Source organism: Aspergillus tubingensis, assembly GCF_013340325.1.
Source record: "Aspergillus tubingensis WU-2223L DNA, scaffold_1, whole genome shotgun sequence".
NCBI classification, from domain to species: Eukaryota; Fungi; Ascomycota; class Eurotiomycetes; order Eurotiales; family Aspergillaceae; genus Aspergillus; species Aspergillus tubingensis.
The window spans coordinates 1,318,169-1,333,261 of record NW_023336275.1 but is presented as its reverse complement, the minus strand read 5'-3'; the positions used below and the strand labels follow the sequence as shown (position 1 = coordinate 1,333,261).

The 15,093-nt window shown below is 51.0% G+C and overlaps 5 protein-coding genes and 2 non-coding genes across 7 annotated transcripts; 5 read left to right on the top strand and 2 right to left on the bottom strand.

Annotated features, from left to right (window-relative positions):
- Nucleotides 1–10: 10 nt before the first annotated feature.
- AtWU_00455 (uncharacterized protein) lies at nt 11–1,338 on the top strand (the record flags this gene model as incomplete). Its single annotated transcript, XM_035495571.1, has 6 exons — nt 11–187; nt 235–271; nt 320–387; nt 440–631; nt 687–986; nt 1,045–1,338. 6 exons carry the CDS (start codon nt 11–13, stop codon nt 1,336–1,338), a joined length of 1,068 nt encoding a protein of 355 aa, XP_035351464.1.
- Nucleotides 1,339–2,648: 1,310 nt separating this feature from the next.
- Nucleotides 2,649–4,135, top strand: AtWU_00454 (FAD-dependent oxidoreductase; the record flags this gene model as incomplete). Its single annotated transcript, XM_035495570.1, has 5 exons — nt 2,649–3,020; nt 3,103–3,388; nt 3,459–3,758; nt 3,810–3,885; nt 3,943–4,135. 5 exons carry the CDS (start codon nt 2,649–2,651, stop codon nt 4,133–4,135), a joined length of 1,227 nt encoding a protein of 408 aa, XP_035351463.1.
- Nucleotides 4,136–4,372: 237 nt separating this feature from the next.
- AtWU_00453 (FAD binding domain family protein) lies at nt 4,373–4,733 on the bottom strand (the record flags this gene model as incomplete). The annotated part of the gene is made up of 2 exons (XM_035495569.1): nt 4,373–4,619; nt 4,684–4,733. The coding sequence occupies 2 exons, from the start codon at nt 4,731–4,733 to the stop codon at nt 4,373–4,375; spliced, it is 297 nt and encodes a 98-aa protein (XP_035351462.1).
- A 532-nt stretch (nt 4,734–5,265) lies between these two features.
- AtWU_t17 lies at nt 5,266–5,377 on the bottom strand. The gene is made up of 2 exons: nt 5,340–5,377; nt 5,266–5,309 (listed from the first exon to the last, which is right to left on the bottom strand). It is a non-coding gene; the product is annotated as a tRNA-Leu (tRNA).
- Nucleotides 5,378–9,618: 4,241 nt separating this feature from the next.
- On the top strand, nt 9,619–10,939 carry AtWU_00452 (uncharacterized protein; the record flags this gene model as incomplete). Its single annotated transcript, XM_035495568.1, has 2 exons — nt 9,619–10,215; nt 10,274–10,939. 2 exons carry the CDS (start codon nt 9,619–9,621, stop codon nt 10,937–10,939), a joined length of 1,263 nt encoding a protein of 420 aa, XP_035351461.1.
- An 826-nt stretch (nt 10,940–11,765) lies between these two features.
- On the top strand, nt 11,766–12,569 carry AtWU_00451 (FMN-binding negative transcriptional regulator; the record flags this gene model as incomplete). Its single annotated transcript, XM_035495567.1, has 1 exon — nt 11,766–12,569. The coding sequence occupies one exon, from the start codon at nt 11,766–11,768 to the stop codon at nt 12,567–12,569; it is 804 nt and encodes a 267-aa protein (XP_035351460.1).
- A 50-nt stretch (nt 12,570–12,619) lies between these two features.
- Nucleotides 12,620–12,733, top strand: AtWU_t16. The gene is made up of 2 exons: nt 12,620–12,657; nt 12,690–12,733. It is a non-coding gene; the product is annotated as a tRNA-Leu (tRNA).
- Nucleotides 12,734–15,093: the final 2,360 nt, after the last annotated feature.

The following is a 15,093-nucleotide window of genomic DNA, read 5'->3' as shown; positions in this document are numbered from 1 at the left end:
TACTGCCAGTATGGGCTGGGTGCACCATGCCTCGCCTGAAGTGGAGGCTGAGTCGCAATACCGCCTGATTTTAGGGGTATGTCTGGGCTTGACCTTGTTGATGGTTATCACTGTCTGCCTGCGCCTAGCGATTCGGTTTAATGCCCGCCGATTGGAAGCGTCCGACTTTGTGATGCTGGTGACTATGGTGGGTTGCCTTTGGTAGTAGACGATCCGGCCGCTAACTAGTGTCAGGCCTTCAGTATCATATACAGCGCACTGTGCATCGCTCGTGAGTCCAACAAGCTTTCAGTACACAACAACTGCTAAGGATCAATAGAAAGCAGATATGGTCTTGGATTGCCCTTGTCGCTGCGCCCCAAGGCAGACCTTCCGGATTACACAAAGGTATGCGCTGTGCCTGAACCGATCGAGACAGAGTATTGATAAACACCAACAGCTCAATTATGCCGGTCGCCCATTCTATCAGCTCGGAATCGCTGGGTTTAAAGCTTCTCTTTGCCTCAACTATTTGCGATTGATTTCCGGAACGTCCAAGAATTACTACCGAATCCTTATATGGGCCGTAATAACCATCTCGACACTTGGTCATCTTGCTGGAACGTTAGTTCTGATATTCGACTGTCAGCCGGTGAGAGAATCTTCCTCCAGTCGCAGTGCTAGGTTGCTGATAAAACGATCGAAAGGTTGAGCGCGCCTGGAATCCCAACATCTCAGGGTCCTGTCTTCCAGCAGGGCCAACATTTTATGGATTAGCCATCTTCACCATCATCTGCGACATCACCATCATTATCCTTCCCATTCCGCTATTGCTCCAACTGAACATCAAGACAGCACAAAAAGCAGGTGTGGTTTGTCTGTTTCTTCTGGGGCTGTTCACCACGATCTGCTCGATCCTCCGCCTCACACAAATCAATCGGGTGGCTTATGGCGATGGGAACTCGACCATGTTGGTACTGTGGGGCACAATTGAGTTCAACGTCGGGGTGAGTTTCCACGAGAGAGAACAGAATGATGCACCGAGCCACTGACCAATTGAATTAGAACATTGTAACTTGTGTTCCCTTTCTCGCGCCTCTGCTGAAAGGTGCGGTGCGCGATTTCCGATCGTACAGTGGTCGAAAAGGGTACGATAGCCGTAGTTATGCTTTGCAAACCTGGTCGAAAGATCCGCGCTCGCAGTTACGGTCGACAACTTCGGCGGCGCCGCAACCCAAACGCACGCCCAGCGAAGAGCTTATCCTCGAGAGTGGGGGAATCGACGAAGGAGGCATTCATATGACGGTGGAGCTGCGCGTGTCGCTAGAAAAGAGGCCAACAACAGAGGCCAGAGAGTGATGCCCGTACTCTTGCCATCGACTGATGGCGCCATTCCTTGAAAACCAATCTCTTAAACTTTCATTATGTATATTAATCACTCACTGGGTCTTCCTCTTCTTCTCGTCCTATCAAGCGCAGCTTTCCGGCGATTCCTGAATAGTGCAATGCAGGAATCTTAGTAGGTGCTTAGCACTATGGGATTAATAGTGCTTACGCTTCTCAGGATCAAACCAGACCGGGATCATACTGGGCCGATGTAACAGAGACAAGCCAATGGAGTCGAGCAGAGCAGGCCAGACCAACCGCCCCCGACGGGATCTTCCCGGCCATCAAGCCCAGCTCCATCCAGGAGGAATCCTGTGCGTCCCGTGAAACCTTAAAGGTGGTCCACTCGGGAAGTCATCCCCGGGCGGCCACCGAGCTGTGTTCCGCACACGCCAGCTGGCCTGTTGGTAAGAAATGGGTAATGTGGCCGCCTAATCGAACCAGTAACTGGACATTAGTGTCTGGCCGGTGTGCTGTTTAGCTACTAGAGATTTGACACCACTATCAGAATGGAATATGATCCACTGCGGACGGACTGTGACAGATTGACACCGGAGAAGGGACCGCGGTGGTAGGGCTAGAGACCGGCGCTAAGGTCTTAAGCACGACGCCGTCCCCCACGCGATGCCGGCCTAACATTCTTAGTGCTGTTAAGGATCTTTTAGGGCCGGCCTTGTTTCACCTCACGCATTAGACTGGCACGAGACATCCAATGTAACTTTATTGCGTCGTTATTACGGTTTAATTTTGATTAATTAAGGTTGGCAGAGGTTTCCATTGCCTAATGGCGTGCTGTATCCCAGCTACTGGTCGTCAACTTTACCGCCCTTGTTCGCTGTCCTCAGCAGCGCAGATACGAGTCTCTAACTCCTTGCATATTCAAGGTAATGATGCTTTCCAGAAGCAACCCTTAGTGATCAGTGAATGCGCATCAATCTCATCGAGCACCTCTCCCAGTCTAACTGCAAAGGATAAGCATAAATTATTCAAAGACAAACACGAGCCTTAGCACCATCAAGCCCTAAGGCCACCCAATTAGTATGGTTTTGCCGGCCTGACCCCATCTCAACAACGCCTCACATTCTCTTCCCATTGGCACATTCCCATACGATAACGGTTCCACCAATCCAACTCCTGCGCACCTGCCACATAAGCCACCGTCCGATTCCAACCGGTCCTTGATTACAGCAGTATTACAGCGATGCGTCTTCAGGTAAAAGGGTCAAGGGATGAACCCGTGTTCCCGTGGAACCGAACATCCGTGCCTCCTCGCTGCCCCCATCATGGCTGATCTTCCCGTCCTCATCGTCGGTGCTGGCATCAGTGGCCTCCTTCTGGCCCAGCACCTCCAGAAACTCGGTGTCCCTTACAAGATCTTCGAGCGCGATGCCGCTATCGATGCACGAAGCGGGGGTTGGGGGTTGACGCTCCATTGGGCGCTCCCTGCACTGCGGGAACTCCTACCGGACGACCTTGTGCAACGCCTCCCAGAGGCATATGTCAACAAAGCTGCTGCTGCCCGCGGTGACACCGGTCGCTTTTCATTCTTCGATCTCAAAACAGGATCAGCGTTGTACAGTGTCCCCGCTGCGGAGCGCATTCGGGTCAGTCGCGTTCGACTGAGGCAGCTGGTGGCCACGGGGCTTGATGTTCAGGTAAGACCCTTTTTGAATGCCTAGTAAGATGGGATGGAATGAAATAATCCTTCACTTTCGGGCCCTCTGACCAGAACTGTAGTGGAACAAAACTCTCCAAGACATCGAGTCCTCCGCCGACACCGTTACCGCGCATTTCGCAGACGGCACCTCCTACACAGGATGCCTCTTGATCGGCTGCGATGGATCGCGATCCCCCACCCGCGAGATCTTGTACCCGGACAGCCATGAGATGAATCCACTGCCGGTGCAGATCCTCGGCGCAGCTACTCTATATACAGCAGAGGAGATGGCCGGCGCCGCAGATATTGATCCGTTCATTTTTCAGGGCTCGCATCCTGAATCCAACGTCTTCCTGTTCTTCAGCAGTATGCATATACCATCCTCCTATCACAAAGCAACATGTACTCAGCAGCTAACTTTTGATTTTCGGACTAGTCCTCGATAACCCCAACAACTTCGCAGAAAGCAGCAAGGACAAATACGAATGCCAGATCATAATATCATGGGCAGATTCCAAGGACATCGCAGTCCCCAGCGACAACAGGGAGCGAATCGCCCTGATGAAATCCTTGGCCTCGAATTGGGCGGAGCCATTCAGGACCCTGGTCTACGGGTTACCTGAGGACACAGAGGCACGGTCAATCCGCATCGCGGATTGGATGTTCCGACCGCTGCAGAATCGCTCGCATCCTAGAGTTGTGCTGATGGGTGATTCGGCGCATACGATGACTATGTGTATGTCTTCTGTGCTGGGTGGGAGGGCTGCATGCTAACAGTAGTATCTAGACCGCGGAGAAGGGGCCAATAATGCCATCGTTGATGTACTGGACTTGACTAGACGTGTGGATATGCGTTCACTAGGGTGAGTATCAGCGCTTCGCGGGATATACTACTACATACTAACTAATCGTCCAAATAGATCCATGTCGACACAAGCACTGCGAGATGCACTAGACGTCTACGAGAACGACGTCTTCAGGCGTGCGGAACCCAGTGTGCTCAACTCGCGTCAGGCCTGTGTCGATGCTCATGACTTCACCCGAATCCTGGACGAGAGTCCATTGGTATCAGCCCGGGTGCTGAAGGAGGATGCCGCGGAGAAGGAATCCTAGTTGAGAACCTCCTAAGGACTCACGGAGAACCAGCACAGAATAATGAGCCTGCGTTCAATAAATCCAAGAAAATAAAAATTCTATGCATGACCAGAACAAACACAATATACAAGTACAAGGTACCAGACCTATTTCACATGCCCTACTTCTCAAGCCCAACGATGAAACAACAACGTTATGCAACATGCCCATGCACGATACCTCCCCTCACGCAACCCACACATTCATATAAAATCATCACCGCCCACCCAACCCCTCATGCGGCGCCCGACCAACCTTCGGTTCTCCAGGCTTCCCACCCCTAACAGCCTCCCGGTCCCCATCAGAGACGAACATCGAGCGCCCAAGCTTATTCTCCCCGTCAATAGCCTGCTGGTCTCCCTCGGGAGAGTACCTCTGCTCCTTGCGTGGCGACTGCATCCGAAATGTGAGCAAGGCGCCGGAGATAACCGCGAACATGGTTAGGAAGGCGGTAGTCCGGGACCTATCAATCCATCGGATATCATTAGTATACGATGGTGTAGGTGAAGGGATAGGGTGCGGCTCACTTGGCTCCGGATGACATGCCATTTCCGTAACTTAGACTTGGGTTGGGCATGGTTGATGGTTCAGAAGTTAGAATATGATGTATGTACCCCTATAATCAAAATTGGTTGTTACTGTTGGGAGACAATACTTGCTGTTTAACTCCTCTTATATTTGAATCCGGACGGTCGCCACGATGACACAACCATGACTGCGGTGGGATGTAGGTTTGGCCAGACTGTGTTTAGCTTTGGTGGGCAGTGTGTAAGGTTTGAAGTGGTTGTGGATGGGGAAGATGATTCCAGCGGCTGAGCTCGGATGCTGTTAGATTCATCGGAATTGATTTACTTGCAAGTTTTGTTGACATCTGTAGGGTTTGTCCAGACTGGTTTACGCTATAGATTGTCTTAGGACAATTGTTGGAATTCTTATGAGCGGGAGAACTGGATTGATCCGTGATGGTAAAGTGGGAGGTGACGATGCTAGCGGTTGGGTGAAGGAACACTCTGACCCATTAGAAACAATTAAATCATTGCATCGGTTTATTCTGTATCGGGTGAAGTGGTTGTATATCGGATGGAGCAAAAAGAAAATGCAAAAAGATATGACAAGAGTGGGATTCGAACCCACGCCCCTTTCGAGACTAGGAATGCTCCGAAGAACATGTGTGATCAGATAGCCTGACCCTAGCGCCTTAGACCGCTCGGCCATCTTGCCTGTTGCTTGAAAGATGCTGGCTGCTTTGGCTATATGAGCTCTTTCACTATCCACTGCGCGTAGGGAAGTTGAAGCTTGTCGCATTCACATGCTACAGACAATGCCTGATGCTACGAGGTGCGAGTCATATTACGAAATAATATATGCATATTCTAAGACATAGCGTTGATCTCAATGATTGACAGTTTAGTGTGTAATGGTTCGACGATCGATTGACTAGGCCATTGACCTGTATGAACCGAATGTATATATTTCGGGAGCCCTTTGTGGTATGCTTTTTGGTACCAGTAGCAAGTAACCCAGCCCCAGATGGATGCCCTCGTCGAGCGATATCCAGCCTTGTCCGACATGCATGATCGCAGCAGCGCTAGTAGTAGGCATCCGCGAGTACAGACTGTTATGTAGTCGAAATTGATCGAATGCAACCCTACAAGTAACTATCAAATACACAGCAATAGAATCGGCTGCTCGCGACCGAGCACGATCTCCTACGTAACCCAAAAATTTCCCATAAATGCACCCAGAGATAACGTAGCACGCATCGGACCGGACAGCATTGATACCGAGCGGAGATAGACTCTCCCCGCTGCAGGATGCGCCGTGAAACAGTGATTGTATACCCATTCAGGAAACTCACAAGGAGGATAGTGGGTCGCCGAAGAGAATTGCTGTGCAGGCCGGTCAACGATGACAGAAGGAGAATACGCTGTACATCATTTCATTCTTAGATATCAGTAGAAATAGAACACCGTACTCATGATCGACAGCACAGAAGAGACTAAAGGGGTAAAGGGGCCAGGAACAGGAGAGCTTCCCTCTCCGTGCTACTCCACCCCTAGGCAGACACCAGCACAGTTATGAAGAGTAGTTCATGAAATCCACTCGGTCGGATCATCACCGTATCGCTCTTCTGGCTTGGCCGATTTTTGAGTGTGCACATCGAGGTGAGGATCGAGGATCAATGTGGACGCAAACTGCGAGCATAGCCAGAATTGAGCTAATTTCCAGGGAACAGCTAGCGCACATATATGCACTAGCCAGCTAAACCACCCATACACAATGAACACCTTCTGATAGTAGCTAGTAGCAACGGTGCCGGAGAATTGCGAAGATGGCACATTAAGTTTCCTATTAGTCAATGGGATATTGGGATGAATGTTGAGCATTATTCGGAAGCAAGTTTGTTTGCTAGTCTCGGCGACGCTGCGATTTATTGAGAATTCTCAGTTCTCGCTGCCAGTGCGAAGAAAGAACGCGGGGAGAGGAAAGGTGGCCAAGCAGTGCCAATGTGCGCCTTTTGCTTGGACTGACTCAGACGCGTCATCCCAGTTCTGCCAGTGCGAGATGTGATTTGCATTGTCAAATCAATCGCACCACACTCCAGTCTCTAGCACGCCTAGCTCGGGAACGAGCACGAGCCAACAGGGCCAAACCCCCTCATGGCATGTTATTTAGTCCAACGTTCGCTAATTTATTCGATGCATCGATGGTCTGAAAGCAGCAGTCGAATTGCCAGGAGGCCTACCTAGCTTGCGCACGAAGGGCTCGTGCACCACGCGATGCTTTCAACGGTCAAAATAAGAGTATGAAAAGGATCAAATATATTGAATCCTGCCGTTCCCACCGGATGTTTTGCTCTTGGCATAAGAGGGGAGGTGAGGGGAAATGAGGAGGCGTGAGGGGAAATACGAACCCGCTGACTAAATGAGCCCCTGAGCTCCCTGGAGTCTGAGCACGAGGCGTAGGATGGAGCTATTCATAGATGTCGACGGGGGTGGCCCTTATGCTTTCTTTGGCTTTGTTTTGGCAATTTTAACTAGGCTCTTGTCGCCATGGTGGAAGAAGTTCCAACCAATTACTCGGGACGCCGCCTCTCAAATTTCTGCCTGGGAGGGACCCTAACTCGTACCCCAGGGACTAGTACTATGTATAAGGGGTGGACGACGGCAATAGAGCACATGTGATAGGATCCCCCAGGCCTCCCAAGGACTTGGTAATTGAGGCGATCTTTTATGGGCAAGGCGGGGCGACATTCCGAAAGGGAGGTGACCCCCGATGTTGTAACTTGTCTCTCAACTGGCCAGCCTAAAGAACGCCACCATAGTACTAGTCACGCAAGAATTTCACTCCACTGCCTGCCAGTCATTCGAACAAAGGCATTGGGGAAACAGAAAAGGCTATTGAGCTCTGGTACACTTTTTTGTGCTTTTTCCAAACTCTCATGACCACCCCCGCCTCGCGTCGGTTCGGGAATCTCAGACGAGAGTTTAAATCTCTTCGCTGTGCCGCGCCATTGCTATAGGACACTGACTCGGCACACCCAATCAAGTTATACTACTGAACTCATTACACAGGACATGCAATTAGCCGAGTAGCGTCCACACAGATTGCAGCCAATGTCAACAATTCCATTTGTCGAGAGAGGAGTGTTGGACCACTACAATGGGACCAGGTGGATGTCACTGCGCGGTTTTCTTTTCCAGTTGCGCGCTCCACGAGTGATAGGGCTGAGGAACAGTGTCACCGTGAACAGACTCAGAACTAGCGAAGAGTTTAGAAGGACTAAAAAGGGCGCAACCTGACGCACAGAAAAGGATCATCGTGTTTTCCACGAATCCACGGCATACGGCAAGTCCTCCGTATCTAGTCCGGCCCGCGAAATCCGTAACCATGGATCCAGGGCCGTGTCTGACTCTGTCATCCACCCCCCTGGAGATCCAATCTCCACCAGCTTAGATTGATCCTCCTTCTTAAAGAGGCAAGCCGAAGGCAGACCGTGCTTCGAAAGGTTCGAAGCTTCTTTATCCTCCCGCCTTGTAACCGTGGCGCGTCGCGAGGTGATCACCCTAATCATCCCTTTTTCTCTTACCGGGACTCCGCACCATAGGACCGACCCAACCCGATAGTGGTTGCGATAAGGACAGGATTGCAATTTGTAGATCAACGAGCAAAGGAGCTATTTAGAAACCATCATCGTTGGTGCCTGCGATAGCGCACAACAAGTGCCACCTTGAGTGCCACTCAGAAACGTGGCCGGAGGCGGAGATTTTTCTACCTGCGCCCGTTTATCGCCACCACAGCCAAGCGCAACACGGGCAACGTAGCTTTCCGACATTGTCAACAGAGTTTCTTGTCAATGTTATTCTTATTCACTCGTGGCCCGATACGAGGATCAACACAAGGAACCAAGCAAGACGCAATGAAAAAAAAAAGTCTGGAACCAGGGACAGGTCCGGGGATACCCGACCCATGAAGTAAAAAGTAGCAAAAGTAAAAAGTAAAAAGTAAAAAGTACTCCGTCCCAGCGCGGCTTCTCGCATTTTCTTCCATGGCCGAGGATGAAACCCGGAGCCACTTTCTGACTCGCTTGCCGGCTTCCGACTGGCGTTGGTCGCCCCACGTGGGCCTGGCAGGAGGATTACTATTATTCTATATTATTCTGGTCTTATTTTGCATAAGCCCACACACTAGACAAGGTCAACGAACAAAGAAAATAAATGAGAAAAAGTCAAAAAGGCAAAAAGTACGAAACGACGTGAACCCTGACCCTTTGCCAAGACAGCTACTGAGATAGCCTCTTTTTCTAACGCAGCGAGTGATTCTGATGCCGAGAAATCGAAACCATCACCGCTTGTAGTTGTCTGATGCCCTCAACATAGCTCACGATGGTCCAGTAGCCCCAACCGAGGCCCCAGCCAGCAGCAGTAGTCATTATCAACCGGCCGATAGGGATTTTCATGCCAATAACAAGCTTCGGTGGCGTTTCTAGGGTTTTCCTCTAGCGCTAGAACCATTGGGACCATCGCATGGAGGTCGCATTCTGAGCCGTCTCCAGGGGGACTATTGCCCTCTTATAAAGCTTGGTTGAGACTAGAGAGACGCCGTTCGCTGCGGAGGTTCAGATGGACAGCTAAATGAGCCAAGCTCGCTCCCAAAACCTCCCAGGTGGAGATGGGACCCCCCAGTCGTCACGGAAGATGATAACTCCTTTCGGCACATGCCCGAACCCGCCCCGGTAATTGCACTGAGTCGTTTCCGTAAAATCCGTCGAATCCACGGTACCCTCGATCGACACTTGACGCGACGTTCCTAATTGGACTTAGAGCGGGTGAGGGCTCCTGGCCACGCTGCCTGCTAGGACCAACCCCAGGGGGTGGAAGGACACAGCGGTTATATAGGTCAAATGCCGTCGGTGGAAAGGAAGCCTGAAACAATTCCACCCCCGGTCACCTTTCCCCATCATGCTGTCCCTGGCGATCCAGTCCTTGCTGTACGAGGCAGACGCCCATGCGGCCAACCCGGCCCTGCAGCGTCGCTCGTCCTCGTCGAGCACCCAGGGCGAGGCTGTTATGAGCCCACTGCCGAGTTTGCAGACCAAGGGCTTGATCGTTATCTCGGCGCTGGCCACTGTCTCACTCATTTGCACTCTTTCCTTATTGACTTTCTTTACCTATCGTTTTATTTTCTGGAAACGCCACTACAAACGTTACATCGGTTACAACCAATATGTCGTGCTCATGTTCAACCTCATTCTGGCTGACTTCATTCAAAGTCTGGGCTTCATCATCAGTTTGCGATGGATCCAGACCAACTCGGTGACGGCCGCAGACCCTGCATGCTTCCTGCAGGGCATCTGGCTGCAGATTGGTGATCCCATGAGTGGTCTGTTCGTGCTCGCTATTGCCGCGCACACTTTCATGCACGTCACCTTGGGCTACCAGATCTCACACCGTCTTTTTGTTTCCATCGTTTGCGGACTCTGGCTCTTTGGGGTTATCACGACTGTCATTCCGATCGCAGCACACGGTCGGTACGTCTGGTATCCGGCTGTAGCCTGGGTAAGTTGATCATCTCTTTACAATATCTTCATAAGTCACTAACATTCTCCTAATCTAGTGCTGGATGACCCCCAAGTACGAGTCGATGCGTTTGTGGACTCATTACTTTTGGATTTTCGCCTCGGAGTTCTTCACCGTCGTCCTGTATGCGATCATGTTCCTCCAACTGCGCAAGAGGATCGCCGAGTCAGCCATTCTGGGCGAGCACAACTCCGAAAGTCTGACCCGACTCAAGCGTGTCATTTTTCACATGGCGTTATACCCCGTTGTGTATATCTGCCTTACCTTACCTCTTGCCGCAGGTCGAATGGCTTCTGCCAGTGGCCATTCCCCCAGCGTTCTCTACTTCTGCTTTGCCGGCTCCTTCATGACTCTGTGTGGCTTCTGTGATTCCCTCATGTACACACTGAGTCGCCGCAGCGTGGTGCTGGAGCCCGAAGCCAGGATCCATGGCAGCAGCAACAAATACTCCAGCCGACCGAACAAGTCGTCGGTCGCACACCACTATGGCAACAGTATCGATGGCAAGGGACCGACCAACACCACGATTGCGCGCGGCCGCAGCGATTCCACCGAGGAGATGATCGGCAAGGATGGGTTGGAGCTGGCCCCGATGGGAGTGGTGCTGCAGCACACGACGATTGAGGTCACCCATGAGGCGGCCTATGACTCTGCATCAAGCAATCTAAGTGGCCAACGCGAGCGAAGCAGCATCTACCATTAGACTCCTAAGCTGCCCTGATGATTCTACACCTTCTATTTGAGATTACCGGCCGAACACCAAGGCCGGTCTATAAGATTTTAATCCAGTCGCATTGCCATCCTACTACTCGACCAGTTGAGAAACTGTGTTCTCATTCCTTTGCATTTGCGACAATACATCTCGCGACAGATATGCGAGCATCGCGCGCCCGCAAGCAATCGTTGCTGACCGATTTGCGACCGACGCGGGCATTGCCTGAAGGTCCCTCCGTACACATTAGAGGACCGAAACCCTCACTGGGTTAGCGACGACCCAGCTCCGCCACTAGCTGGCGCGGTCATACCACATGCGCCGCGAAACACATCGGAGTTTATTCGAAAGCAAAGCCCATGGCGATAAAATGCCACTTACAATGGGCAATTCTTTTTTCCCAACTCCTAACCGATAACCAAAGCCAGACAGGCTTTGCAACGCTTTGACCTGCGCTGGCCACGCAATGAATGAGAATGGCCCCCATGCTAATAATCCTCGGGGATAATGATTTTGGCGGAGGACAACAACATCTGCCATCTACACTTCACTGTACATATTTCCTTACTGTCATGATACAAGTACAAACGAATGTAAACAAAAAGAAATACCACGATGATGCTGTACCATACATCATAAACTCGGAACATAGCCGACAAGCCAATAGGAATGAACCCCATAATTGAGTTGTCCCAAACCCCGCACGGGGACAAGATCTAAGGTTATCTGCATCTCATTCCCCCTTGCTTCCAGCCCGATTGCATCTCTCATCTCTCTATCTCTATTCTCAGTTTACAAATACATACATACAACCATCATGTACATGAAAGAAATCTACACCGACTCCACCCCCTCAACCCTACACACCTTCATCCAACAAAACCCTCTCGGCGTACTCACCACCGCCATCCCCTCCCCTCCACTCCCATTACTCCAATCCACCCACATCCCCTGGGTTCTCGACATCCCCTCTCCCACCACCACTGATGATACCAACAATAAGATCAAACTCCGCGGCCACATCGCCCGCGCCAATCCCCAATGCGCCGCCATCCTCGACTCCCTAGCCACCCAATCTGAATCCATCCTCCCCACCGAAGTCCTCATCCTCTTCACCTCCCCCTACCACAGCTACATCACCCCGCACTTCTACACCACCACCAAGCCCCAGACCGGCAAAGTCGCCCCAACATGGAACTACGCCGCCGTGCAAGTCTACGGCCGCGCGCGGATCTACAACCCCCGTTCGGAAGGGGAAGGGGGTCAGCAGGCCTCGATGTTTCTGAATAAACAGCTTCGTGATCTCTCGGCGCATTGTGAGGGGAATATCATGGGGTATACAACCACCAGCACTAGTGATACTCATGACAACCCGGAGGAGAAATCATGTCCACGAGCATGGACCGTCGACGAAGCGCCAGAGACATACATCAATATCCTGAAGAAGAACATCGTCGGGATCGAAGTGACTGTGGAGCGCATGGAGGGGAAGTTTAAGATGAGCCAGGAACGAGGCGAGGGGGATCGGGAAGGGGTGCTGAGGGGTTTGGATGGGATGGGAGGGGATGTTGCGAGGGGAGTGGCGGGGATGGTGAGGGGTTATGCTGCTGGAGATAGATAGAGAGTGGGGGTGGAATATGAAGGGTAAGTTGGGGAGGAAAATACATCAACGGCAAGATGGCCGAGCGGTCTAAGGCGCTAGGGTCAGGTGTATCTGATCAGACATGTTCCTTCGGAGCATTCCTAGTCTCGAAAGGGGCGTGGGTTCGAATCCCACTCTTGTCACATATCTTTTTGCATTTTTTCTTTTTACACCTCCCGTGTGAGGAGAAAACTGTATAGATCGAAAATAGATTTTATGATCGTGTTTCTCGTTAAATTTGATGTTGTTGATTCCTTTATTCGCGGTGCCTTCTGTATCTATCATCGCCGGCGAGACTACAATATATCTATCACCGATCATCTATACTCAACCCAGCCACCCACATCTACAATTTAGCGATCACGACTAAGTAAATAGCTAATAAACGCTCTAACACTGATATTCCTTGCATCATCATCCTCAAAAGCAAAGAGAGATCAAACACGGATACCTGAGACCCGTATGGTCCCTATTGTCACCGGGCAAGTTTCAACCCGAGAATCCCAAACAACGGCGGTATAGGAACAGCCTCCCACCGGGCGCTGTATCCCAGAGACATAATCGTAGCCCTTATTCTGCCCTGAGAACCTGGAACAGTTGTGCTAGCTGCTTCGAACCCCACTGTGGCTTACAGGACATGCTTGGGCCTTGGTGAGTGCTTTATCATTTCCCCACTAGAGCAAGGAAGCTTTCAAAATCGAAATCCCAGAGTCTGACCTCCCTGAACAACCACTGTTTGAAAGTATCGTGAATGCAATTCACACTTTGCCAAGCTCATCGCCCCCTCGTAGACAGTTCCCTCCCCCACGACATCTCCCGTATCACCATAACAAGCTTCGTATTTTGATAATGCCAAGGACGGATAGGCGAGACTGAAGTCATCTGCTCATCTGGTCGTCTAGTTACCATGCTCTGCGTCATACCAGTGACTCATATCCAACTGTCGCCTCAGCCTAATTTTGAGCTCGAGCCACCAGGTATCTAGAGTCAGGGCTAACGACTGAAGCGCTCACGGCCGATACGGAGACCGTCGGCACAATGAACCGAACCAGAATGATAGATAGCTTCATCTAGAAGATAACCAAATTGGGAAGCTGTAGTAGTAGTAGTGAAAGTGAACTATCGTGGATAAGAGAAATGAGAGTATGAGGCGGTTTGTCACTAGCCTGGGTTCTCATTATTAGGAACATTAGCGGAGGGGTGGACTGAGCGCTAGGTGGATAGGATTGGTCAGGAATTTTATCGACATTGGAGAGAGAGATGTAGTGGACCCTGATTTGACTTCTCTCGTGAGGTGAGAATGGCATTTCAGAGTTATCGAACTGCTGATTTTTTTTTCCGAGTTTGAGGGGTTACGTTCTATTCGTATAGATCAATTGCTAACATTCTGTGTCCTGCGTCATATCTTCCGGTCGTTTTGCATGTCTGTGACATTGTCAAACAACAAGTCCAGTAAACACCAATTACCCCTTTCACCACGAGCATGATAGTAAAAATCTGCTTATGATAACGGCAGAATTAGCCCCTCGATCCACCTTATACGAAGTGGATATGGCAGTTCACGGCCAGGGTGCGAATCAGGGTCTTGCCAAGAGCTCTTTGATCTCTAGGCGAACGGGCCGATAACCACGAAGGAGGCGCTATTGCCAGGGATTAAATTGCATTGTACTGTGTCAAGGCCCGTTGAACAAGGCTGTGAAACCGGCCAGGACCGACAAACTCAAATGGTCATATGCTAAGCCTTTAATAGCAACTGTCTTATGTTTGTTCCAGTCGAAGGATGGTTAGTTAGCTAACATTAATCGCGACGGCTTATTAACAAACTCCATCGACCGCAATTTTTGCAGGCGTGGAAAGGCGCGGATGACACACTGTCATTGGATAGGGGAGCAAGTCCGCGGTGACTAATGAGGGCAAGATTTAGCGCCGGTCGAAGAATCGGGTGTCTCCGCCTGCATCCGAGCGATGCGTGGCCACGCCATCCCACGTTGGGGTGTCGTCACTGCTGGGTTTGCAAGTGATGAACAGCATGCAGTTGTCATCTCAATAGCAAAAGGGCTATGATGTTCATGTTGTAGTAGTCAAGATGCCATGTCAGAGGCCATGCTTTTGCCAAGAGTCATCATTTCCGGTATGACCGACGGAGTAAACCCCCGTCTATCCACTAGTTCGAGCGAGGGAATAGTCTCGCAGTTCCTCTTCCTCCTCGGGGTGGCGGATAGAAGAGTTCTTCATTTGATGGTTGCCTGCCAACGACCCACTTGTCTAAGTTTCCCCCTTATGGGATTCGTTGGTTGCCAGACAAGAGCCTCTTCACAGCCCAGCGCTTGTCAGCAAAAAAGCAACAGCCCCAGGGTCTGAAGGCTGACATTGGAGCGGGTCTCTGGCGCTGGATGGCTTTCTGTTAAAAACTCAGGAACAGACCAAGACGAAGCGACCGCGCAAGGCTGAGCACTTCTCCGACTTCCCCGTGCCCCTCCCTGCGCCTCCCATGGGCAACTTT